At 37.9% G+C, this 24,669-nt stretch overlaps 2 protein-coding genes across 4 annotated transcripts; one reads left to right on the top strand and one right to left on the bottom strand.

Annotated features, from left to right (window-relative positions):
• The first annotated feature begins 19 nt into the window (after nt 1-19).
• spout1 (SPOUT domain containing methyltransferase 1) lies at nt 20-18,963 on the top strand. Its single transcript, XM_077194540.1, has 12 exons — nt 20-121; nt 290-329; nt 1,310-1,429; nt 1,804-1,966; nt 3,497-3,586; nt 3,666-3,715; nt 3,797-3,927; nt 4,007-4,079; nt 13,726-13,824; nt 14,636-14,738; nt 16,319-16,466; nt 16,751-18,963. The coding sequence occupies exons 1-12, from the start codon at nt 65-67 to the stop codon at nt 16,823-16,825; spliced, it is 1,149 nt and encodes a 382-aa protein (XP_077050655.1). The 5' UTR covers nt 20-64; the 3' UTR covers nt 16,826-18,963.
• On the bottom strand, nt 17,049-24,388 carry st6galnac6 (ST6 (alpha-N-acetyl-neuraminyl-2,3-beta-galactosyl-1,3)-N-acetylgalactosaminide alpha-2,6-sialyltransferase 6). 3 transcript variants are annotated; one of them, XR_013189660.1, is made up of 7 exons: nt 24,247-24,388; nt 23,536-23,597; nt 22,936-23,133; nt 20,928-21,337; nt 20,506-20,613; nt 18,627-19,663; nt 17,813-18,486 (listed from the first exon to the last, which is right to left on the bottom strand). XR_013189660.1 is itself a non-coding variant. In XM_077194579.1 (6 exons), exons 2-6 carry the CDS (start codon nt 23,557-23,559, stop codon nt 19,477-19,479), a joined length of 927 nt encoding a protein of 308 aa, XP_077050694.1. In that variant the 5' UTR covers nt 23,560-23,597; nt 24,247-24,374; the 3' UTR covers nt 17,049-19,476. The 3 variants fall into 3 exon arrangements, 2 of the variants coding, with proteins under 2 accessions (XP_077050694.1, XP_077050702.1); XM_077194579.1 differs by having other exon boundaries at nt 17,049-19,663; nt 24,247-24,374; XM_077194587.1 differs by having other exon boundaries at nt 17,049-19,663; nt 23,536-23,599; nt 24,201-24,321.
• Between the last annotated feature and the right edge of the window lie 281 nt (nt 24,389-24,669).

Below are 24,669 nucleotides of genomic sequence, written 5' to 3'. Positions count from 1 at the left end.
TAGGAACCAAATATTGAGTCTTTGTTCTCGGGGATCATTAAAGACGTGACACACATAGGACAGCATGGCTGATGAACCTCCAGTGAAGAAAATTAAACCAAATCTACCCCCAAATAAAGAGGTTTGAATTTTTTTGTGTGTTTTCACTTTATTGTGGTCGTTATAATGTGCAGCTATGAAATGAAATTCATTAACAAGCTGTTTTGTTTCACTTTGGTGAGTTAAGACTAATAAATACCCTGTTTCTGTCAGTTTAACGTAACCGTGTTTATAATATTTCAATTTGTAGGGTGAAGAGAGATTAAACTGGAGGAAATGGAAAGGACAAAGTAAGTGACAACTTGAAAATATTCTACATTTACAGAAAAGTTTTTGACATCAAGCTGGAATTCCTATTTCGTATCAAAAAATGTCTCAGAAAGGCACAAGACGCATTGATAATAGTCATAAATAATCAAAAAATGTTTGCATATGTGTTTTGTATATTTGACCCATCAAGTCTTTTATGACTCGTATAGTATGATGTAGTGATAATATGGAGCTCTTATTCGAGAAGGAAAAACACTTAAATTTTAATCAGAGGCTCAAACTGAACAAAAAATGCAATTTTATGCAGATTCTGATATTTAAATGGACAAAAAATAAGATGAAATTCTCAAGATTCTATTGTAATTCAATATTATGAATTGAATCTATTCAATTCAGATCTTTATAACAGTTTAACATACATGCATATAAATATCAGTCATCACTCTATATCTGCCAATAATATGTCTTTGTTAGATATTTAAAATGCTTAGTTTTATGATCAAAGCTCTGTAGTTTTAAAAAACATAATGCAATGCAATTCAATGATGATTGAAAGATGAACAAATAAACATTCCTCAAAAAGCCTGATGACCATATTTGATACTCCCATTTAAACATGATATTTTATAATAAATTACATCTAAATACTCAAGTAAACCTAAGTTGCTTCAGTCCAGTAAGTGTTCATCTTGAAATATCAATGATCTTGTTTACATTTATAAAAAGATTTCTCAGCAAAAAGACATGTGAGGACGTTTTTACAACTATACTAAAATGCCTTTTACTTGGTAAAAGTCTAAACTATCAATAAGATGACAGAAGGGAAGTAGTAGATTGTGTGCAACAGGTTTTTTGATCATGTTGCTACTTTAGAGGCCTTAGAAATTATTTATTGTATCAAATATGACACAGAATGCCCAAGGGTTAAGATCATTATGTAAAGCTCCTCTCACGGTCATATTAAAGTGTTCATAGCTGCTGTCTGTGTCTTTATCCCCAGAGAAAGAGGAGAAGAGACAACGCAAAGAGAGCAAACTCATCCAGCAGCTGGAGAAACATAAGCAGGAAAAAGAAGAGGAAAATAAGCAGCAGGTTCAGCATGAAAAGAAGGAAAGTAAAGGTGAGAGAGCTTTGAACATGTACTAGACCAGGGCTTTTCAATCTTGTAGATGCCACTGACTCCCAAAGTGGCCCAACTTATAAAGTTTTATCTCAGAATTTCTATGATAATATGAATTGTTGTAAGACAGAAATAATGATATTGTGTGGTTGTAAAGCAGTTTCATACGTTTACATGACAACGGCTCTCTCTGGCTCAGAACACAGATCTGAATGAACCGCTGTGATCGTACTCGTCAACGGTGTAATAGACACAGGAGAATCGTGGTCATTTAGGAATAAGATCGCATGGATGTTTAACGATTAATCGCGCTGCTCTGCTGTATATAGTACAATACCAGAGTAAAACCGTACTAATTTGTCTTGTTTTGTCAGGTCGTGTGTATACGTTGAGCGTGGCTTTGCCTGGCTCAGTGATGGATAATGCTCAGTCACCAGAGCTGCGGACGTACCTGGCGGGTCAGATCGCCCGGGCCTGTGGCGTGTTCTGTGTGGATGAGGTGGTCATATTTGACGAGCTGGGTGAGGAGGACGCAAAGTGAGTCGCTACTTTGGTAGTTTTTTCTTTGATTACCTGCATATTAACAACGAATTCTGTGATTTTCCTAATATTACCTAAATTGATGATGCTAAGTTAAAAAATATCAATGAAAGTCAATACGTACAGTTTACATCACATACAGGTTGGATGGTAAGACTGAAGATATTTCATATATGTATGTGCATCTCAGTTTATCAAAATAACAGAAGCAGTCAAATGTTAAAGATTTCGGTTTTAATTACAAGTATTAAAAAGGTATAATTTAGATTACAATCTGCAAAATATGTTCAGTCAATTAATGTCAATTACACGACATATAAAATGCCCATTTATTGTCAAAGAACTTTATGTAAACACAAGGTTATAAGTAGACTTTTTTTCCACAAAATCTGTAATTTTCTGTCACTGTTTGGATGTAGTGAAACTAGGGATGCGCGGTATACCGGTACAGCAAAAATACCGGTATATATTATATTTCAAACGGTACAATATCCTAATTTTGTTCAATTCGGAATTTGATGCGCTGCTGATTCGAAGTTCACCGCTAGGCGGCAGTGCGCTACCTAAACTGACGCGGGTCATGCGCAACCGGGAAACGGCGACAACACAGGAACACGATGGATCAAACGAAGCTCATTCTAATTTCTACACGAACGAAATTAAGCAGTATGAGTGAAATAAAGCATTACTTTGCCTACAAAAGTAATGAGACAAGTAAAGAAACAGATCTCAATGCACCACTCTGCAAACGGCGAGGCAACACATCAAATCTGCCTAAGCACTTGACTCGTCAGTTGCTCATCCTGACTTGTTCCAAGAGTTCAGAGATCGACAGGTTACTCCATCAGTCAACTGATTTAATTTAGACTTTTATTGAATACTGAACAGCGCACATACGTAAGAACTTATCAATTATATATGATACGGTAAACACAAAAGCTCAAATCTGCTTGCATGGCATGCTAGAACCCATTAAGTTTAGGTCTCATAATTTTTGCATTTTCAAACAAACATATATTAATTGAGTTTGAATGAATAAAGAATAAAAATTTGAATAATATTAATTTTAGTATTAGTGATCGTAAAATGAATGGCATATTAGTGCCGCTGTGGCGACCCCTAGAGGAATAAACCGAGAGAGAGAGAGAGTGATAGTAGTAATATGAATATGACTAATATTACAATTAAATAATGCCATACAAATGAAAATTGGCTTATAATTGAGCAAATGTTTGTAATCTGGTTCAGAGGAAGAGAGGAATCATGTAATTGTGGCAGTTTTTCTGCTGATTAAGGGATAATACAAGACTTCTTTATCTTGGAAATGGTTGTCAAAAGTGCTACTGCTACAAATTGCACACAATCTGTGAATTTGTGATGTGCTAAAGCAAACAGGCACTATTTTTTTTTAATCAGCACCCAAATATTAGTTTGAAACAAGTATTGCATTTCATTCAGCAAATATGATGCAGTGTTATCAATATGAATGCTCAGTCCAAGCTTCAAAACATTATCTTAATATTTCAGGAGCGTTGAGGGAGAGTTCAAAGGCATTGGAAAGAAAGGCCAGGCCTGCGTCCAGCTCGCACGAATCTTGCAATACCTCGAGTGTCCACAGTGAGTGCTGTCACTATCAGATTTATGTCATATTAATGTGCACGCGGACATTTAAGCATCACATCTGTGTTGTGTGCAGATATCTGCGGAAATCTTTCTTCCCGAAGCATCCAGACTTGCAGTTTGCTGGTGAGTGTCACATAATCTAATACTGATCGTGTTTTAGAACCGAATGTTTGCATAATCAGTTCAAACGTGTGTGTGTTTCAGGTCTGTTGAATCCTCTGGACAGCCCGCATCACATGCGCATGGATGAGGAGGCGGAGTTTCGAGAGGGGGTGGTGCTCGATCGGCCAAGCAAACCGGGGAAAGGGTCCTTTGTCAACTGCGGGATGAGGAAGGTGTGTGTTTAAAGACACGCAGACTGATTGGCCTTTCATTGAGCAGGAAAGAACCTCAATCTCTCTATTCTATCTACAGGAAGTTCAGATCGATAAACAGCTTAAAATGGGACTGAGAGTGACTGTACAGCTCAACAAGAGCCAAAACAAAGGTATACACACTCTGCTTGTGTATTATATTTATATTAAGCCCCTTTCACACAGAGATTCCGGAAAATACCCGGATAAAGTTACCAGGATTTGACCCGGGTTCGTTTGATTTTGGTTCATTCACACTGCCAGTGATTTCCGGAATCAGAGAGTGCGTTCACACACAACCCGTAAAAATCCCGTAAAGACACGTGACATCGATCTGACATGTAATGTCTCAGCAGCGTCTATAGTTTGCTTATGAGCTGTGATTTCTCTCTTGAGAAACCACACTTGTGCATTTTTTTCTCTGATTCAATCATAAACTAGCGCAATACGTACCGTTTCACTAGCCTGCTTTCACTTCAGCGTCATCATTACGACACAGCATGGGTTACGGCTTTTGTTCACACAGCGCGCGTTCCGGGACTGATCCCGGCAATGTTACTAGGTCCCCAACCAGGGATCAATCCCAGCATCAATCCCGGGTCGTGTTTACGTTCACACAGAAGGTTTTCTGGCAATTTCCCGGGATCAACGCGCTGTTTGAAAGGGGCTTTAGGGATGGGCAATACCAGACTTTTTTAATTCGATACGATACCGATATTCTTTGGTTCAATTTTAACGATATCGATACCGCTTATTTTTTTAATTGTACATGTGATTTTTTAAAATAATGTTAATTTTTTGTAAAATTTGATCATTACACTTGCATGCAAATTACATCCACATGACACACTGGCCATTAATAAATTTATTACAAAAGCAAATTTGACAACAAATAAACAAACATGTTTAAAACAATACAGTATTTTACAAAAAAAATATTAAATAAAATAATAAATAACAAATATTAATAAAATAAAATACCAACAACATAAATTCTACATATTTGCACTTTATTAAACATTTCTTGCTTTTAAACAGGACATTTTTTCTTAATTTTCAACTTGCTTCATATTTTTCCTATTTAGCAATGTTCAGATAGACATTTCAATTTCAACGTCTTTTTATTTTTAATTGCTGATAAAGATTTTCTAATCTTTCAGCTTCAGATTGGTGTTAAGGAAAAGTAACACCACGCTTCGCTTACTTTCTGCCATAGTGCCGTTCTATGTGGAAGTGTGCAACTGTGCGATGCGTGTCGTGTACATGACGTGTGGGCAGGGCACGTCGCTCGCTTCTCTCACGGGCCAGCTAAATATGTCAGGGAGGGGTGTTTTCTATTTAGCACAAACATTAAACAGAAGTACCAAAAACACTTAATGATGCAGAAATTATTAATATAATTTTAATATCGATATTTTTGTATAAGTATCGATACCAAGTAAGTAGCTTGTGAGTATCGATGTATCGATACTGCAGCATCGATGTGCACATCCATAATTTATACACTATTAAAGTTTTTATTAATATTTTCAAATTGCTTTTATTTTTTTATTTTTATTTTATAGTTACTATATATTAATTGATTAACCTTACAACATTGGCACAGTTTTTGAAAATAATTGAAACCGTATTGAACTGAATTTAGCTGAATAGTGACACTATTGTCTTCTGTAGAGCTGCTTATCAGCTGAAATAGGATTTGTTTCATACATGATTCATTAAAACTGTTATTTTCCTTTGAAACAATCTGTATTGTATAAAGCACTATACAGTATAAATATGACTTCGGTTGACTAGTTTCAGTTTTATTTCAGTTAGGGTTCAAAAGAATTTTCATTTAGTTCAAGCTTTTCATCTAATTCTTCTTATTTCTATTGACAATGCATTTTATAGTTTTAATTCATATCATATTATTTTAATTTATTAAACATAAACTAAAGTTTATATATACAATCATAAACACACTAGTTTGTAGCACAAATAGTTTTTTTTATTCACTTTGTTATTCCTCTAGTTATTTAGCTATAGAGTTCAACAGTTGGTTTCCGGAAGTAAAAACTCCATTCATTTTCTCCATAGGGAAACTTAATTTTAACCATAACTTATAAACCTTTAAATACAGCCTTACTGTGAGCTACAAGGTTGTTAATCGATGCTATTTGCTTTTGTTAAAGCCGTCAGTCCGCATTATTTCAACTTAGTCTGTTTAACAGTGGAATTCCTGGTGAAAAACTAAAATCCCTGTAGCAGCCCTTCAACTTGGAATAAAAAGGCTTGGGAGTGTTTCCATACGGGTGTACTTTTATTCCGACGAGTGTGCATAGCATCAACACCGTGAAAACTTAAAAGGAAAATAACAGAGGCAGTTTAGCTAGATGCAAAATGATCCTTTGACAAATGCACAAATGCTAGAAAGCTAGCATCAGATTGATAACAGCATAGCATGCAACAGCCATCACAAAATGAATCTCATTTCCATTTACATGAACATATGAATTAATATGAAAAAGTACATTACAATGAACCACATACCTCGCTCCGCATATCAAAGGGTGCTAAAAGTAGTGATCCAGGGGGGGTTCTGCCACCATTAACTTAACTTGGACAAACTTCGTGAATTACTTTTACTGCCAAACAAATAAGTACAGATGAATAACACTTAACATTTTAGTTTAAGGTTACAGTAATATTTTCCGACCTCAGACATGCATTGTCTCATATCGTGCCTTCCCGCGTTTACCCCCTTCATGAGTGAGCGCGTGAGCGGATGAACGCAGAGAAAAAATAGTCCCTCCTGCAGATAGCATGTCAAAATAAAAGTCACATAAAATAAAAATATAAAAACTGGATAATCATAATAAAACACTGCTAGTGGTCAACTACACTCCCACCACTCATGTTACGAAGAGTGAAGACAAGGATCAACCTGGCTGAACGGCTCATACTTGAGTACTAAGTCTGTATCAGTGTTTCTAGATATGTGCAGGAGAGTACTAAATAACTCTGAGAATGACCTATGTCATAAGGGGATAAAGGAGTAGACAGTAAGACTGATCAATCACTCTCGAGGAGGAGAACTAGTTTCTGAATGGGCCTTTCTATAATCAAAGGTTTGGTTGGGCGACCTTGTTTCACTGACGTCCTTTCTCCTACTAACACCTTGACACGACGCACTAGTCCATCACTCTCCTTTGTGGCTTCAACCACTCGTCCCAGATGCCACTGATTTCTAGGGGTATCTTCCTTTATAATGACTAAGTCATCTACCTTAAGGTTGCGTCGAGTCGTATGCCACTTTTGGCGTGTGGAGATGTTCATGAGATATTCTCTTTTCCACCGGCTCCAGAACTGTTCGACGAGGTACTGGACTCTTCGCCACCTTTTAGCTGCATAGACATCCTCCTTCTCAAATTTGCCAGGCGGTGGAAGGGCAATCTTGGACTTCATCAGTATGAGATGGTTTGGAGTTAATGGCTCGAGCGAGGTAGGGTCATTTACCCCGTTTACGGTTAATGGACGGCTGTTCACAATGGCCATTGCTTCATAAAACAGAGTTCGAAGGGAAGAGTCGTCGAGTCTGCCTGGGTATTGAAAGAGTGTGACATTTAGGACATTACGGACAGTCCGAATCTGGCGCTCCCAGACGCCGCCAGCATGACTTGCTGAGGGAGCATTGAAGATGAACTCACATTGCCTTTCTGCGAGGAAGCTCTCGATAGTTTTGGTGTCACATTGCTTCAGTGCTTCTTTGAATTAATTTTTAGCTCCCACAAAATTAGTTCCATGATCGCAATGGAGTTGACGAACGGCTCCTCTGAGACTGATGAAGCATCTTAAGGCATTGATAAATGCATCTGTAGATAAGTCCTCAAGCATCTCAATGTGAACAGATCGAGAGGCAAGGCAAGTGAAGATTAAGCCATAGCTTTTTTTCTCCTTGCGGGCTTTCTTAGTGATGAATGGGCCGAAGCAATCGATGCCACAGTATGTGAAGGGAGCAGAGACATCTACCCGCTCCTTAGGAAGCTCTGCCATGCGTTGTTCTTCTACAGGCCGTCTGAGTCTTCTGCATTTCACACATCTGTGTATCAGCTTAGCAACTGACTTACTTCCACCGATGACCCAAAACCCATTGGCTAGAAGTTCTGTTAGAGTTTGATTCCGTCCTTGGTGACAGATCCTCTCGTGGCAGTGAGTCAAGATCAGCTTGGTAATATGTCCTCCTTTGGGTAGAATCAAAGGGTGTTTGACTTCAAGGCTTAAGGATGACTGACCTAGTCTCCCACCGACACGAAGTGCTCCGCCTTCTAAGACGGGATCCAAGCGAAACGGAGGGCTGGAATTTTGAAGACCCTTTCCCTTTTGAAGTATCTTCATCTCTTGAGAGAATGCTTCTTCTTGTACAAGCCTCATTACTGATTCGGCAGCTCTCTCGCGCTCTTCCACACTTACAGGTTTGCCAGGACGGGTTTGCTTTGAATTCAGCCTCTTGATTCTTGCAATGACTTTCAGGAGTTTTGACCAGGAGGAGAATCGATTTAGACGGCTAAGAAAGTCAGACTTGGAAGGTTCTACTTTAGTTGTAAACGCCTGCATTGACCTGACCTCAGGATCACCAACAAGCAACTCAGGAGTGAGCTGAGACTCTGGATGTATTTCTTGTTCCCACAGGAATTTGGGTCCTGGTAGCCAGTTTGTTGTGGAGATGTCTACTGCATTGAGACCCCTTGACGCATGGTCAGCAGGGTTTTCTGTTGTGTCTATGTAATGCCACTGGCTGGGGCTGGTGTGTTCTCTGATCATTTGCACACGATTGGCAACAAAGACATGGAACCTTCTGGCTTCATTGTTAATATAAGCCAGGACAACTTGCGAGTCAGTCCAGAAAAATTCTGCATTGATTGGCATTTCAAGCTCATTTCTCAGCATGACACTTGATCTTGCAGCGACCACTGCTGCTGAAAGTTCCAATCTTGGAATGCTTGTGAGTTTTGTAGGCGCAACTCTAGCTTTTGCCATCACAAGGCTGCAGTGAACTTCACCAACATCATTCTTGCTCCTCAGATAGGAACACGAGCCATATCCTATATTGCTGGCATCCGAGAAGTGGTGTAGTTCCCTCATGACAGTTTTGCAGAAACCTCGCGGTTGGTAGCATCTTGGTATTGAGACTTCATTAAGTCTTTGTAGGTCGCTCTTCCATCTCTCCCACCGTGGACTTAAGTCTTCGGGAAGTGGGTCATCCCACCCAATGCCTCGACGGCACAGCTCCTGGAGGATGCACTTTCCGGTTAAGATAAACGGAGCCACGAATCCGACTGGATCGTACAAAGAAGCAATGACAGATAAGATGCCGCGACGTGTGGGGGGCCTGGTCCGTGGATTTACATTGAAGCTGAAGGTGTCATGTTCAAGGGACCACTGGATACCAAGAGCACGTTCTGCTGGAGCTGCATTTAGGTCCAGATCGAGGGGTTCAGATGTGGCTGCTCTCTCAGTTGGGTCCACAGAGTCCAGAACTGACCTTTCGTTTGAATTGAACTTATGTAGACGCAAACCTCCTCTCTTGCACAGCTCTCGTGCTTCAGCGATCAACTCCTTTGCTTCTTCTATGGAGGGGACGCTGATAAGCCCATCATCGACGTAGAAGTTCTTTTCGATAAAGGCTGACGCTGATGGATACTCTTCCCTGTGTTGGCGTGCCAGGTACTTCAGGCCAAAGTTGGCACATCCGGGTGACGAAGCGGCGCCAAATAGGTACACAGCCATTTGATACTCTTGAGGCTCTGCTTTGAGGTCTCCATCCTCCCACCAGAGAAACCGTAAGTAGTTCCGTAGTTCGGGAGAAACGTAGAACTGATGGAACATTTTCTCTATGTCGCATATGATGGCTACAGCCTCTTTCCTGAAACGACAGAGCACTCCAAGGAGAGAGTTGATCAGGTCAGGACCTGTTAGCAGTGTATCATTTAGTGAGACACCACGGAACTTCGCTGAACAATCAAAGACGACCCTTAGCTTCTCTGGCTTCTTGGGGTGGAACACCCCATGGTGTGGTATGTACCACGTAGTCTGCTGTCCTGTTGCAGGAGAGGCTGGCTCTGCGTCGCCTTTCTTTATCATATCTTTCATGAAGGCCTTGTACTGTTCTTTATATCGCTCTTTATTTTTCAATCTTTTCTTTAGATGCTGCAGTCGAACTGTTGCAAGCTTCTTATTGTCTGGTAGCAGAGGAGGCTCTGTGCTCTTGAAAGGGAGGGGCATTTCATAGTGTCCATCTTTCCTTTGAGTTATGTTGTTACTCAGGAGCTGAATGAAGCGAACGTCGTCTTGTGACACATACTTGTCTTTATCTGCATGCTTTCCTTCATTGAAGTCTGATTCCAAGACCTTCAGCAGGTCAGTGGTTGATGGCGCTGGTATTTCCTTCACTGTCACTCGATGGACGAACCTCTGGTTTCCCTGGCGATCCAGATGTGGATTGGATGAGCCTATGATGCTCCAGCCGAGTTCCGTTCTCTGAGCAAATGGATCGTTTTCGCCTCCAATGACGACTTCCTGGGGGGCTAACGCCAAAGGGCAATCACTTCCAATTAACAGTCCTACCTCACAGTCCTTCAACAGCGGGAGTTTGTTTTCTAAATGCTTTAGATGAGGCCACAGCAGCGCTGTTTCGGAAGTTGGGATGTAGGACTTGTCGACCGGAATGAAGCCACGAGTGTAGGCTTGGCGTAGCTGAATCTGTTTTCCAGACTGTAGTCCTCGAACTTGTAGACCGTACACCCTTTTACTTGCGATGGGTGTGTCAACAGCTGTCATGGTGCTCAGTTTGAGCTGTACTGGTTTAGTCTCCACGTTCAAATCTTCTAGTAGGTCCGCCAAGACGAATGTCGAATCACTCTGCGTATCCAGAAGAGCATACGTTATAACTTCTTTCTGTGGTTCATTTGCAGATGACATGAACACAGGGACGATGCTTGATGTGGCAAAGATGCGCTGCGTCACTGCATGGGACGTCACCTTGATCTCCTCCTGACTAGTGCCTTTATCTGTGGAAGTGTACTGTTTCTCCTTTGCTTCCACAGATCGGTTCTCTCTCTCTTCATGTAGACAGGTGGGGTGACGTCTGCTGCATATGCCACAAGAGTGTCGCGTTTTGCAATCCTTACTGTTATGTCCCCTTTTCAAACATCCGTAGCACAAATTGTTTTCCCGTATGAAAGTCTTCTTATCTTCCAGAGATCTTGCTGCAAAGGTTGGGCACTTTACGACGCCGTGCATCTCATCTTTGCAGATAGGACAAGGTGGCCTTGACTTGGTGCTGAACACTTTCTCAACCTTTTCCGTGGGATAGCTCCCTTTAATGTTTGTGTGAAGTGCTCTAGCTCTCTTGGGCTGCCTGTCATCTGTGGCCTTGATCAGAAGTGGAGAGGCGACAGGGTTACAGGCTATCCGAGCCTCCTTCTGGATGAACCTTGTGAAACAGGAAAAGCTCGGGTAATCACCGGATTCATCTGTCTCTTTTGGCCAGTCTCTGGAGTCATGTTCAAGGCTCTCGTATGCGTTTACTCTAGCCTCTGCTATTCTTACTTCTGACTCTGCTTGAATTTGCTGTAGTCTCTTTTTCTCCTGACGCATGTTTGTCTCTATTATTTTAAGAGCTACTTGCTTTTCTTCTTCCAACCTTTTAAGAACTAGCGGTTTCTCTTCTTCCAACTTGCTAAGAACTTCTTCTTGAGCTTGTATTTGATATACTGCTTTAACCTTTTCTTGTTGAGCTGCGAGTTCTGCTCCCGCGTCTACATGTTTGCTTGAGCCCTGTGAGTGGATTGAATTTTCTGCGGGAGAGAGTACAGTATCTGTCTTTGTGTGTCCGAAGACATATCCATACTCATCCTTCTTAAGTGCCATCCTCACTCGTAGTCTCTCAAGTTCTGGATTGAAGACCTCATCTACAGTTTCTGGCCGCATCTCTATTATTTTGCTGATCTCTGCAGTAAGTGCTATACAAGCATCCATTTTTGGTACAATCTCTGGGGTGGCATTGTGGTTGCGTTGAATGGGCTCATAACATTCACTCACTGCATTGTGTCAAATTTGGATTTCTTCTCTGATTTTATTTAGTTCATCTTGGGAGCAGAATGATTTTAGTGCGGTCCTAACCTTTCCTGCCACCTGTTTCCAGGAGCCATAAGCTCTCATGAATTCTTTCTTGTGTTTAATGGCTTCCTGTTTGTGCATCTCTAATTGTGAAACAAGTTGTGATGCTGTTTGGTTATATTGAACTACTGAACTATAGTTTAATTACTGAAATATAGCTTAATAACTCAACCAATACTTAATATCAAATATGCACTGGGCGATTATCATCAACAAAATATGAAGGCTAACACACAAACAGCTTAGCAATGAACGCTATCATACAAATTTACCCACAAATGAATTTACCTTTAACAGGTTCGATTAGTTCAAATAGGGTTTTTTTTTTTTTTTTTTTTTTTTAACCCTTCTGTATCTTTAAATTCACCTTTCAAATGTATGGTTAAATCAAAGCATCAAACATTTACAGTATATGGTCTATAAAGGTGACTTCAGTCCATTAAATAAACATCACTGTTCGCAGTCAAAGAGTCCCTGTGATTTTATGCAGCAATCAGCAAACGAAATAGACCGATCTTGCCTGGGTACCGGTTGACGTGACGGCGTTTGAACAGAAGGTGGCAGTCTTGTCCACAGAATGGCGGGTGGCAGTCCTTCTAAGGTCGAGTTGAGTTTCACTCCACATCAAGCGACGAGTTTTCACTGTAGCAGCCCTTCAACTTGGAATAAACAGGCTTGGGAGTGTTTCCATACGGGTGTACTTTTATTCCGACGAGTGTGCATAGCATCAACACCGTGAAAACTTAAAAGGAAAATAACAGAGGCAGTTTAGCTAGATGCAAAATGATCCTTTGACAAATGCACAAATGCTAGAGAGCTAGCATGAGATTGATAACAGCATAGCATGCAACAGCCATCACAAAATGAATCTCATTTCCATTTACATGAACATATGAAATGAATTAATATGAAAAAGTACATTACAATGAACCACATACCTCGCTCCGCATATCAAAGGGTGCTAAAAGTAGTGATCCAGGGGGGGTTCTGCCACCATTAACTTAACTTGGACAAACTTCGTGAATTACTTTTACTGCAAAACAAATAAGTACAGATGAATAACACTTAACATTTTAGTTTAAGGTTACAGTAATATTTTCCGTGCTCAGACATGCATTGTCTCATATCGTGCCTTCCCGCGTTTACCCCCTTCATGAGTGAGCGCGTGAGCGGATGAACACAGAGAAAAAATAGTCCCCCCTGCAGATAGCATGTCAAAATAAAAGTCACATAAAATAAAAATATAAAAACTGGATAATCATAATAAAACACTGCTAGTGGTCAACTACAATCCCCATGATGCAGTAAAGAAAATTCCACCAATCAGAGAGTTGAAACAAGCAAGTTGAAGTGTTTTAGATCTCCCTACGTTCTCAAAATACTGACATATTTGAATATATGCATGTTTTAAATATATTTTTAACTTAAAATATGGAAAAATACTTCCGGAACCAGCACCACTGAAAAAGTGGGCGGTCACTAATGCACTCTATAGCAGTTAATGAATCTGAAATCTCGCACAATAAGAAATAGCTTACTTATGCTTCGAAAAATAAGGTGGATACTAGACCTAAAATATTTTTCATATCTGTTTATTTTAACCCTGTGTGTGTGTTTCAGAGGGGCGAGTGTATAAAGGTGTAGTTGTGGCTCCTCATGTCCCGAGGACTGAAGGTGGGCTGTACTGGGGATACAGCGTCCGACTGGCTTCCTGTCTCAGTGAGTTCTTCACATTTATTCATCTATTTAATATCATCTATTTTTATTTTATTCATCTTAAAGGGTTAGTTCGCCCATTTAAGACATGAAGTTGTATGCAATCCTTACCAGCACTATAGTGCATACACACTGACCCACTCTGTTGTCACCTCCCTGGTCAGAGTTCTGGCCGCTGGAAGTTTTTCAATAAAGTACTCCCGGTTATTTTCCGGGGCCACAAAGGGGCCATTCAAAGCTTGATTAATTTACCAGACAAAAAACACGCCGGTCAAAATTCATACCTCAGTTTTAATCGGCACTATTTTCTATCCATTTCTATCAATCCGCACTGCTGTCAACGTCAACAGTGCGCACGTTCCGATCAGCTGTTGATAGCGCGACTCGCTGACAACAGTTTCGCAGTCAGACATGTTGTCAGCGAGTCGCGCTATCAACAGCTGATCGGAACGTGCGCACTGTTGACGTTGACAGCAGCGCGGATTGATAGAAATGGATAGAAAATAGTGCCGATTAAAACTGAGGTATGAATTTTGACCGGCGTGTTTTTTGTGTGGTAAATAAATCAAGCTTTGAAACGCAAATCATTTTTTCACGTAAAAACGCACAGTTTTGTGTTTGTGGAAAATAACCGGGAGTACTTTATTGAAAAACTTCCAGCGGCCAGAACTCTGACCAGTGAGGTTACTACAGATTGGGTCAGTGTGTATGCACTATAGTGCTGGTAAGGATTGCATACAACTTCATATCTTAAATGGGCGAACTAACCCTTTAATTCTCCAGCAGCTGGTAAAGCTAGAGTGTGTTTGTGTAGGCGCTGTGTTCACGGAGTGTCCATATAAAGACGGATATGATCTGACCATTGGCACATCAGAGAAAGGAAACAACACAGATCACGTCACTCTATCTCCATTCAAGTGAGTTTTGCATGGGTTTCTGCCTGAGTCTTATTTTATGGCTGATGAATGTATCTACAACTGTCACTGGGACGTTTGCTATTACATATTTTTAACTTATTCTAAACCTTAAGTAATCTTGACAAACTATATCATTTGAAAGCTTTCAGACTCCAGTTTTCATATTTGGTGACTGTTTTCCGATAGACATATAGACATATAAAGCAAAATTAAACTATTCATAAAGTATACTCATCAGAGTCACAAGTCGAGTTCAGACATTTATTTTGAAATACACAATCATGAAAGATCAGTAGAAACCTTGGTTAGGTTTTATGGAGCCCTGCATATGACATGCTGCTGGGGGGGATATATTGGGGCCACGAATTAAGAATTAATTTCCCTTGTTTTATTAATTTGTTTCGAGGACAAGAATTCGTAATTCATGGCCACGATTTAACTCAAACAAGGGAATGAATTAGTAAATTGTGGCCATGAATTAAGAAGTTGTTCCCTCGTTTTGTTGATCATTGTCGTCACGTTGTTTTAATTCAATCCCTCATTTAGATTTAACTAAAACTAAGGAACAAATTATTACAGTGTGGCCATGATTAAGTAAAACAAGAGAACAAATTCTTAAATCATGGCCACGCCGTAATAATAATTTTTTCCCTTGATTTAGTGCAATAAAATGAGGGAACTAATTAGTAAAACTTGGCCATGCAATAAGAATTTGTTCCCACGTGACGACAATGATCAAATTAATAAGTCATGGGAATGAATTCTTGATTTTGTGGCCACGGTCTAGCTTAAACTAGGGAACAAATTAGTAAATCATGGCCACAATTTAATAAAACGAGGTAATAAATTCTTAATTTGTGGCTATAATATTTAATTTTTTTTTCTGCGTGTCATTTGCAGGGCTCTATATGTTTTCATGCTAGGTGTTCAAAAGATAACATTCAGGTTTAAAATATAAAGAAATAAGATAGATTTTCCGGTTGTGATGCATCATGTCTTGGTCATGACGTGTAATGCAAATCCGGGTTCTTTTTTGCATTGCCTTTTATGTGTTTGTTAAAGGTTGGATTGAAATCAAATACTACCCTATTGCCCATACTACTACTGAATACGATGTCTACTTCTTAAACAATGTGAATTGTATATAATTACATATATATCATTTCACTACAATCATGTGAGATGTAAGTGCATCATTATATGGATCATCCCTGGAGCTTGGAGGACGAGTGGAAAAGTTTGGTACTACGCCCAAACAAAATCTTACTAAAAGCTCATATTTTGAGATATCAACCTCAAATTTGGAACAAAGCTTGTTTAGATTTATGGCTTTGATTTTTCTAGCAGTTTTAGCATAAAACATATTTAGTAAAATTTATAACTTTTTTCATTTCAATAATCTGCCATGTGTCTGCTTTCAAAAGAGACTAAACTTCGGCCTCTATTTTGTCTCTAATTACGGCAATTTAAGTTGTAAATGTGTTTTTCATGTTAAAACAGTGGGACTGACAGTTAAAAGGTTTTAAATATGCTGTGTTTTAATTTGCTGAGAAATGAAACTCAACTTTGTTCTCTGCCAGGCACATGCTGGTGGTGTTCGGTGGTCTTCAGGGGTTGGAGGCCAGCGTTGATAACGATGAGAATCTGAGCATCACTGAACCCAGCGTGCTCTTTGACCTTTACCTCAACACCTGTCCTGGGCAGGGCAGTCGCACGATCCGCACCGAGGTGACAGAGAAAACGCATATTTCATTTAACCTGCAATATCATACTAATGTACCAACTGACAGGGTTTCATGTATAGTTTACTGCATTAGATGAGAGATTTTTTTCCTTAAAGAAAAAATGACATACTGTACCTGATATATATCCAAATGAAACAAATTGAATCGAGACATTTGTGTCAATACCCAGCCCTAGAAAATAAGCCATATTTTCCCCCCTAGAAACGTTCATGTTTTCTTTCTTGTTTAACTGCTGCAGTTCATTAAATGTTTTTGTCTTTCATGCAGGAAGCCCTATTGATCAGTTTATCAGGACTCAGGCAGAAAATCACAGCTGTATTTCCTGACCTGTCCAACGTATGACCACAGGAAGTACATTTGAAGGACTATAGGAAGTACAATAAGTGCAGTGTGCACTCAAATCTGTCAAATCAAGTCTTTGAACTTATGAATTTAAAGTGTATACAACTTTTGCATTCTTTATCAATGTACATTTTGTGAATCATTTTGTATCGACTCTTTATTAGTTTGTATAACTGTCATGAATATTGTTAGAATCATAAACAAATCATGAAACTCAAGAATCTTTTTCAAAGGTATACATTTATTTTTTAAGACAGGCATGTAAAGGACATTCATAATGAGTGAAGAGCAAAACAATCAGCTCATACTGTCATAATACTGCAACCATGAGTAATAATTATCATAATAATAGTACATACTGATTTCAGTCTGTGCAAATCAATTAATCTCAATACATTACCCACAATCCCTCTGCCCTTGTGCAGATGCTTGATTTCCAAGAATGAAATCAATGAAAAGCAAATAAATACTCTGAAGGCTTCAACAGTACAGGTGATAATCAAGATCATTTCAGGCAGGATGTGAAAATTAAAACTGTTACGTTTGTCATTCAAAGCTATGACTTCTCATGCTTGTTGATTTTTTTACACTAGATTATTTTAGGCGACATTGGAGATGCAAGATCAACTTAATGATCTTATGAACCCGAGCGTTTTTTTAATTTATCAGCGGATCAGCTGTTATTTATGGGTCTCATACAAATCGAAGGCAAGACATTCAAAGCAGCACGTTAGTTACCCATATCATCCAATGAGAGTGGAGCATTTACAACAGCCATGAAAATTTAGAAATAAAGCGATTCGGTGATATTTAAATGTGTGTTTATACACTAACAGCTGTAGCCGGAAAAACTCAAATTGTACAACTGATCAATAACGTCAGAACTACCTGCTAAAAAATAAACCGAAAGGCCTCTACACACTGCTGACACACTTTCAACGCGACAGTATTGTTTGTGATTATTGGTGTTGATGAATACAGTACATATTTTTCTTTTTGGTTGAACTTCACAAAGATATGTCCAGGTCATATTTCACCCACAATCAAAAGAAAAAATGTAATATATTTTACATGAAGCCAATTTTAGGTCCAGTAAGATGTTTTGGATCGTGACACATTTACCCTCCAAATTCAAATGACATTATTTTAATTTATTAAATTATGTTTAGTATTATTTACTTCTAGCTTTTTTATATTTCCAGTTTAAAGGTTTTGTTTTAGTCATTTTATTATGGGTGGTGGGTTAATTTGTTTATTTAATTTTTAGTGATTTTAGTACTTCAATTTATTTCAGTTACTTGCCAAGGTAACTTTTTTTTTTTAAAGTAAACCCAAAACCCAACACATATGACATCATCAATGTTCACATACTATACAATTAAAATCAATTTCCACATTTTGTAATGAGAACTGGGTCAATGGTTATAATGGAAAACTTATGAATGCTCCTAGATACTGTAGGCCTGGGTTTCATAGATTTTCTTGTTTTCTTTGATTTTGTGGCAAAAAATGACCCTGACATGTTTTTATTTTGGGTGTTTTAATGAAGCTCGACTCTGACATTTGGTCATGTTTCATATGACTTAAAGCCTGTTCACACCAAGTATGATAACTATAGCGAGAACCATAAGTGTAAAAGAATAGCAGAGTCCACCCCACAACTAACGATAACGACACAGACAGAGAAACAATATCGTTTGAATCACATTCAGAACAATTTTGTCCAGCTGATGAATGATAAAAACTTTGACAGCCAATCAGAATCCATCCTGCTTTAAAGAGCTTGAGCATTTAAAGCGACAGACGACAAAACTGAAGCGATATATACAGAACGAAATCGTCCGCTGATGTGAACGCTAATATCGTTATAGTTATCGTTCTCAGAAATAAAGGGATAAATAACTTTCATTCCAAAAGCTTCCCAAAAAAATACACAAAATGTGCTGTTTATCTTAAAATGATGTGATTTAAAACGACCCTTTACCTGGTTGTTTAAAAAGTGTTTTTTTCCCTATAGTTTATTGTAATATTGTTTTGTTTAGGGCATTTTAAAACCATATAAACTTGTAAAAATAATTTTTGTTTGTTTTGGAATAATTTACATAGTTCTTATTTACAAAATAAAACAATCTTGTAAAGTTGTTTCAATTCTCATTCCTATTCCCTGACATTTTTACATGACTAACATTCAGATGTGTTGATTGTACCACGAGATGTGATTGAATCTTCCATTTGGCAACTGACACAAAGGATTTGCTCTTTCTCGTCCCAAAGGCCTCCATTCTCTGAGAAATTATTGATTATGGGTGAAAAATTGTATAAGAGAAGACGTAGGAGAACTCTACGGCAGTAATATGTAGATGTTTTTGGAAACCTCATGCTCAAGACAATAAACGTTCCATCATCTGTTCGTTTTCCATAATAAACAAAGATTGTCAGCCCTTTGCTTGTTCCTGAATCCCTGAATGGCCTCCATTTTGGCTCAGTCACTAATCCAGATCAAAGAGAAACCAGCAGCCATACTGGATAAGTTGCTGAGCAGGCGATGCATTTGAAATGGCAGCCATTTTGGATCAGAAGGTCACCCAGTTACAAAAGCCGGCATGTTGGATCCAACTCACCAGGCTGAATACGTTGGATTGTTAAGTTGCTCACCACGTTGGGTGGGCGTAGCTTATGTTGTATTTCTTGGCCCAGCGAGCAAACACCTGTTTCTCAGTGATGAAGCGATGGTGTGATCCACGGCGCCCCCTCTCGTTCTGCAGGTACGTTACACACTCGTCTGGACCTCTGGGTTTGTAATAGTGATAGGGCATTCGTTTGGGCTGAGGGCGTCTCCTACAGGGAAGACAATTCAGGAAAATGTATTTAATTGATTTATTCTTAGATAATTTTTTTGCCTTTATATTATTATTGCCTTTGCAACGGTGCCCGCCCACTATTTCATAAGCCAATCAGCTACTAGGTGAATCACAACATTACTACTTTTGATTTGAAGAAAAAAAAAGTTAAAACCAGACAAAAAGACAAAGGCACAAGACTTAACTAAATGGCTTTAGTGAGGTAAAGCATTGCAAAAAGCATAATCAAAAACGATGGAGAAAAAAAAAACTTTTTTTTTATAAAAATGTTGATTATATACATAAAAGTTTGCCAAAATATTCATATATATATATTCAAATATTAAATTATTTTGAAAGCATAGGAAGACCGAATTGATTAAGTCATTCGCAGTGCTTCATGGGAGTGGGCGGAGCTAAAGAGATTTTCTGGTGCGTTTTGCTTGTTTTGATTCGGATTGGTGGAATTTTCTGTACAGCATCGGGTAATACAGTTTATCATAATAAATTCTACTGTTAAACAAGGTTATTTAAAAAAAAAAATAGCTCACAGTAGGGCTGTCTATATACTGTAGGTTTAAAAGTTATCGTTAAAAATCTATTTCCTGTTGCACTATTGAGATAGGACAGTATAGAGACCTGACAGGAAGTGAAGTGGGAGAGAGAGGGGGACAGGATCGAGAAAGGTCCCCGAGCCGGGACTTTGAACTCGTGTCACCCGAAGTGCTACGTACTGAAGTGCCGCCCATGAGGCCATCCGCTCCGATTTAGATTAAAATAAAAAATTTGATTAAAAATTAAAGTATTTTTCACAATGATACAGTGAAACTTTTATCTTACCCACAATGGTATGGCGGCACCATCCCATAAACCTTTATGTTGTCACACATCTCTATGGCAATCACCATGGTAAACCAGCCTGTGCTTAACCAGGACTGAGACTTTTTTCTGTGAAAACAGGAAACAATAACAAACACTGAAAAATATAGCAATCAAAACAATACTCAACCAATGCAACATAGAAGTCTAGGTCTAACTAACATGTGGAATGAATTTCCTTCCTTTCATTATGAAATGAATATTGTGATAAATTTCGATATCAAAATATATGGAAAAAAGTATATTTTTGGCCATATTTCTCAGCCCTAGAACAAATGTTACGATTGTAGCAGTTACATTAAAACAATCACATAAAACACTGAAAAAATAAATAAGTGAAGATGTTAAAAGTGCAGTAGACATCTGGAACTGAAGGTGTTAACCTGTCTCGGCCGGTCTCTTTCTGAAAGAGTGTGTCAAACTTCTGCATTTTGCCTGGCGAGATGACGAAGAACGACAGGTTCCTGTAGGTCATGCTGACTCTCTGGATCAGCCGGAACAGAGTTCCCTTTGCGTCACGTCCAATCTTTGTCGACGGGCCCCAGAATATGATGGCAGGGCTGTCTGAGCGATTGAGGAACTCCACAGGTTTGCGGACGACCCGGAACACGCTGGAATGAGCCACGACGCGCACACTGGTCCGGTTCCCCACGTCTGATGAGTACCCGGAGGTGGGAGCGTCGTTCATACGGATAACACACTCCGTGCGGTCGATCTCGTCTCCGGCGTGAGTCCCCAACACGTGACTTGAGCTGGTCACTAATGCACAGTGATGGCAGCGCAGGATCATGCTCTGAAACAACAGGTCACCACACTGAGCAACTTATATTTTCTCACATATGCCATTCTTTATATATGTTCAATGCAAATATATTTATATTTTCCGAAATATATAAATATATATATATATTTTTTTTAAAATACATTTTGGATTCACCCAAAATGTATTTTAAAGGTGCTCTAAGCCATGTTGGGTGACATCACTTCTTGTTGACGTTCGAAGTATTGTCAAACAAAACGAAGGCTAGCAAGACCCTCCCTCCTCCTCATCCGAGCACTAACCCCCCAAATCCTTTTTGTTAGTTATTGGCTGGAGGAGTTTGTTATGTTTCGTGGTGCGGGTAAGCACAGTTTGTTTTTGTTGCCGTTTGTGGAGCCTGGGGTGTCTGCAGAGACCGCGTTTTTTTACAGTGTGTTCAGGGGACAGGCAGCTAGCGGATAGTGAGGAGATGTTTGCTGTATGTGACAAAAAAATGTTTTGGCCTAAAAAACGTGTGACATCGCTTAGAGCACCTTTAAGATTAGAAAATATATAAAATTCCTACAAAAATTCCATACAGCAAAAATATGTATTTCAAAATATACAAAAATACTAAAATAGATGTTAAAATATATTTATAAAAATCTTTTTCAATTACTTTAACTTGCTTATATTTACTCATATATTTTTGGCCATTTTTTAAAATATATTTTCAATGTAAATATATTTATATTGTCCCACAAAAAATATTTTTAACTACATTTTGCATTCACCCAAAATGTTATTTTAGATTAGAAAATATAAAAAAACTGTATATTTATATATACATATAAATATAATGTAATTTATGTAAATATATGTATGTAAATTTATTTCACTTATATTCGGGCCATTTATATTCAAGTATTTAAAAAAAAACATTTTCATTTGTATTTTAAGATTAGAAAATATAAAAAATGCTTATATACATGTTTCAATAATTTTACTTAATATTCCTCATATATTTTGGCAATTATTATATATTGTCATGTAAATATATTTATAGTGTCCAATATATATATTATATTATATATTATATAAGATATGTATATTAAAAATACACCTCTCACCCAAAATGCTATAAATGAAATAAAAATCCAGCAAACAATATATTTCAAAATATACAAAAACACTTTCAATAATTTTACTTATATTTACTCATATAAATATATTCTGCCAATTTTTAAATATATTTTCAATGTAAATATTTTTATTTTTATTTGTCCAAAATATTAAAAAAAGAACATTTGCATTTGTATTTTAAGATTAGAAAATATTAAAATAAAAATGCTAATATAGATGTAAAAAATTATAACTTTTATATTCTATATTTCCTTGTATATTTTTGGCCATTTTTAAAATATATTTTCAATGTAAATATATTTATATTGTCCAAATATTAAAAATATATATATATATTTATATAAACACCCAATATCTATTTTAAGGATAGAAATGTATTGTATTATATTTGCGAAATATATGTTGGCACTTGAAGGTTTAAGGTTTTTAAAGGTTTTAAGATTTCAGAAAAACACATATAATGTTTAGCCATATAAACAGGAATTTCATTACTTGTACAAGTTGATCACCTTGTTGCCGTAAACAGGAAGGTATTCCTTCTTCCCAGCCCATTTCTTGAGGTTGGTGTTTTTGACCGTGTGGTGAATTTCGCTGACTTTAAAGGAGCTGTTAAGATCAGCTGAGCTGTTTGAGCTGTAGAGGATGAGGAGGGTCGTGATGAGGAAGACCGTCCCATAAATCACCATCCGCTGCCCCTGCTGCCATTGCTGAGTGAAACACAAACTCTACGTTATCAGAGAATTATCCATATGTGCATGTAATGTTCCTTGAACTACAACTATAGCAGTAGGAGTTTCATAATGATTACTATATATATATTACCATTTAAAAGTTTGTAATAATAAAAAATAAAAATTTTTTTTTGAAAGAGGTCTCACCACGGCTGCATTTATTTGATCATAAATACAGTAAAAACAATAATATGTTGTTAATTGTTAAATATTATTACAGTATAAAAGAACCGTTTTTATTTTATTATATTTTAAAATGTAAATTATTCCTTTTTAAAAAATTTTTTTACAAAAATTTAAATTATTCCATACTTTTGCCCGGTAATGTATATTATTTAAAATAATTTTAAAATATTTTTTTATGTTTTTTCTACTCACTTTATCTACAATCCGCAGTTTCATTCTCCTTCTTCCCTTCTTTCAGGTTTCAGTTTTCATGCCTAGAGAGAGAAAGAGAAACGTGATCAGTTTTCTGCACGTTGCACCTGTGTGTAAACAATATACCAATTCAATTCACAATTATATACAGAAATAACATGCAGTACTGATGCATAACCCATTTCCTTGAAGAGATTGACACAAGCCATGATGATTTTTGAAAATATGAACCAAATGCAAATAAAAAAACAGCTTGTCCAAAGAATCACAATATTGAAACAATGTATTCTTTAATCTGACAGGAGACACACACCCATTAAATTATATAGGCTGACACCTTTAAAACTGACCTGTTCATAGAAATATGGATTAGATTATAATGGTAAGATATAAGTAAAAATCAAATGTTTTGCTCTGAACAGCATCATCCAAAAAATATTTTCAAACCTATCATCCCTCCAGGGACTCTCTATAGCCCATTCATCACATATAAGTACAGAATTACAGTATTTCAATCAAAAATAATATTCATGCATGCATTGATATAACACCCATCATATTAAAGCAGTGTCCGCCAGTGATGCTGCAGCGCGCGAGGCCATTTGATCTTCAGGATCACGCGTTTGACCAGCAGAATATAAACCGATTCACGGCTCGTCTCAACTGTGCGCTCATAGACAGTCGACGGTAGTGGCTGAACAAGATTCTTACCGACGCGTCGCGGTTTTATTCTGGATGTTGTTGTATCCACGCAGCATCATCATCATCATCATCATCAGTTCTTCCGCTTGCTCAATATTATCTCCGCCGAGGGAGCATGTGCGCATGCGCCGCACATCGCGTTTACATTCCTGAAGACGCGACGCCAAAGCTCATAACGTCAGCACCAAATCGACCAATCAAAACACTCCCACACGCTGGCTCTTTATAATGTATGACCTCTTACCCCGTTTTCTACTGTTTTCCCATATTTTGTGAGAAATATTTTTCAGTTTATAATAGAAATATAACATATTTTTATGTTACATAAAAGTAACAGGCTAGAGTAACAGGCTAAACTATGAATTTCTTGAACATTTAAAAATAATTCATAAATAAAAAACAAAATAAATAAGGCAATACAAACCACATGCA

Source organism: Siphateles boraxobius, unplaced genomic scaffold, assembly GCF_051911475.1.
Source record: "Siphateles boraxobius isolate OS27281-9 unplaced genomic scaffold, OSU_SipBor_1 11, whole genome shotgun sequence".
NCBI classification, from domain to species: Eukaryota; Metazoa; Chordata; class Actinopteri; order Cypriniformes; family Leuciscidae; genus Siphateles; species Siphateles boraxobius.
This window is presented reverse-complemented; position numbering and strand designations above follow the sequence as displayed.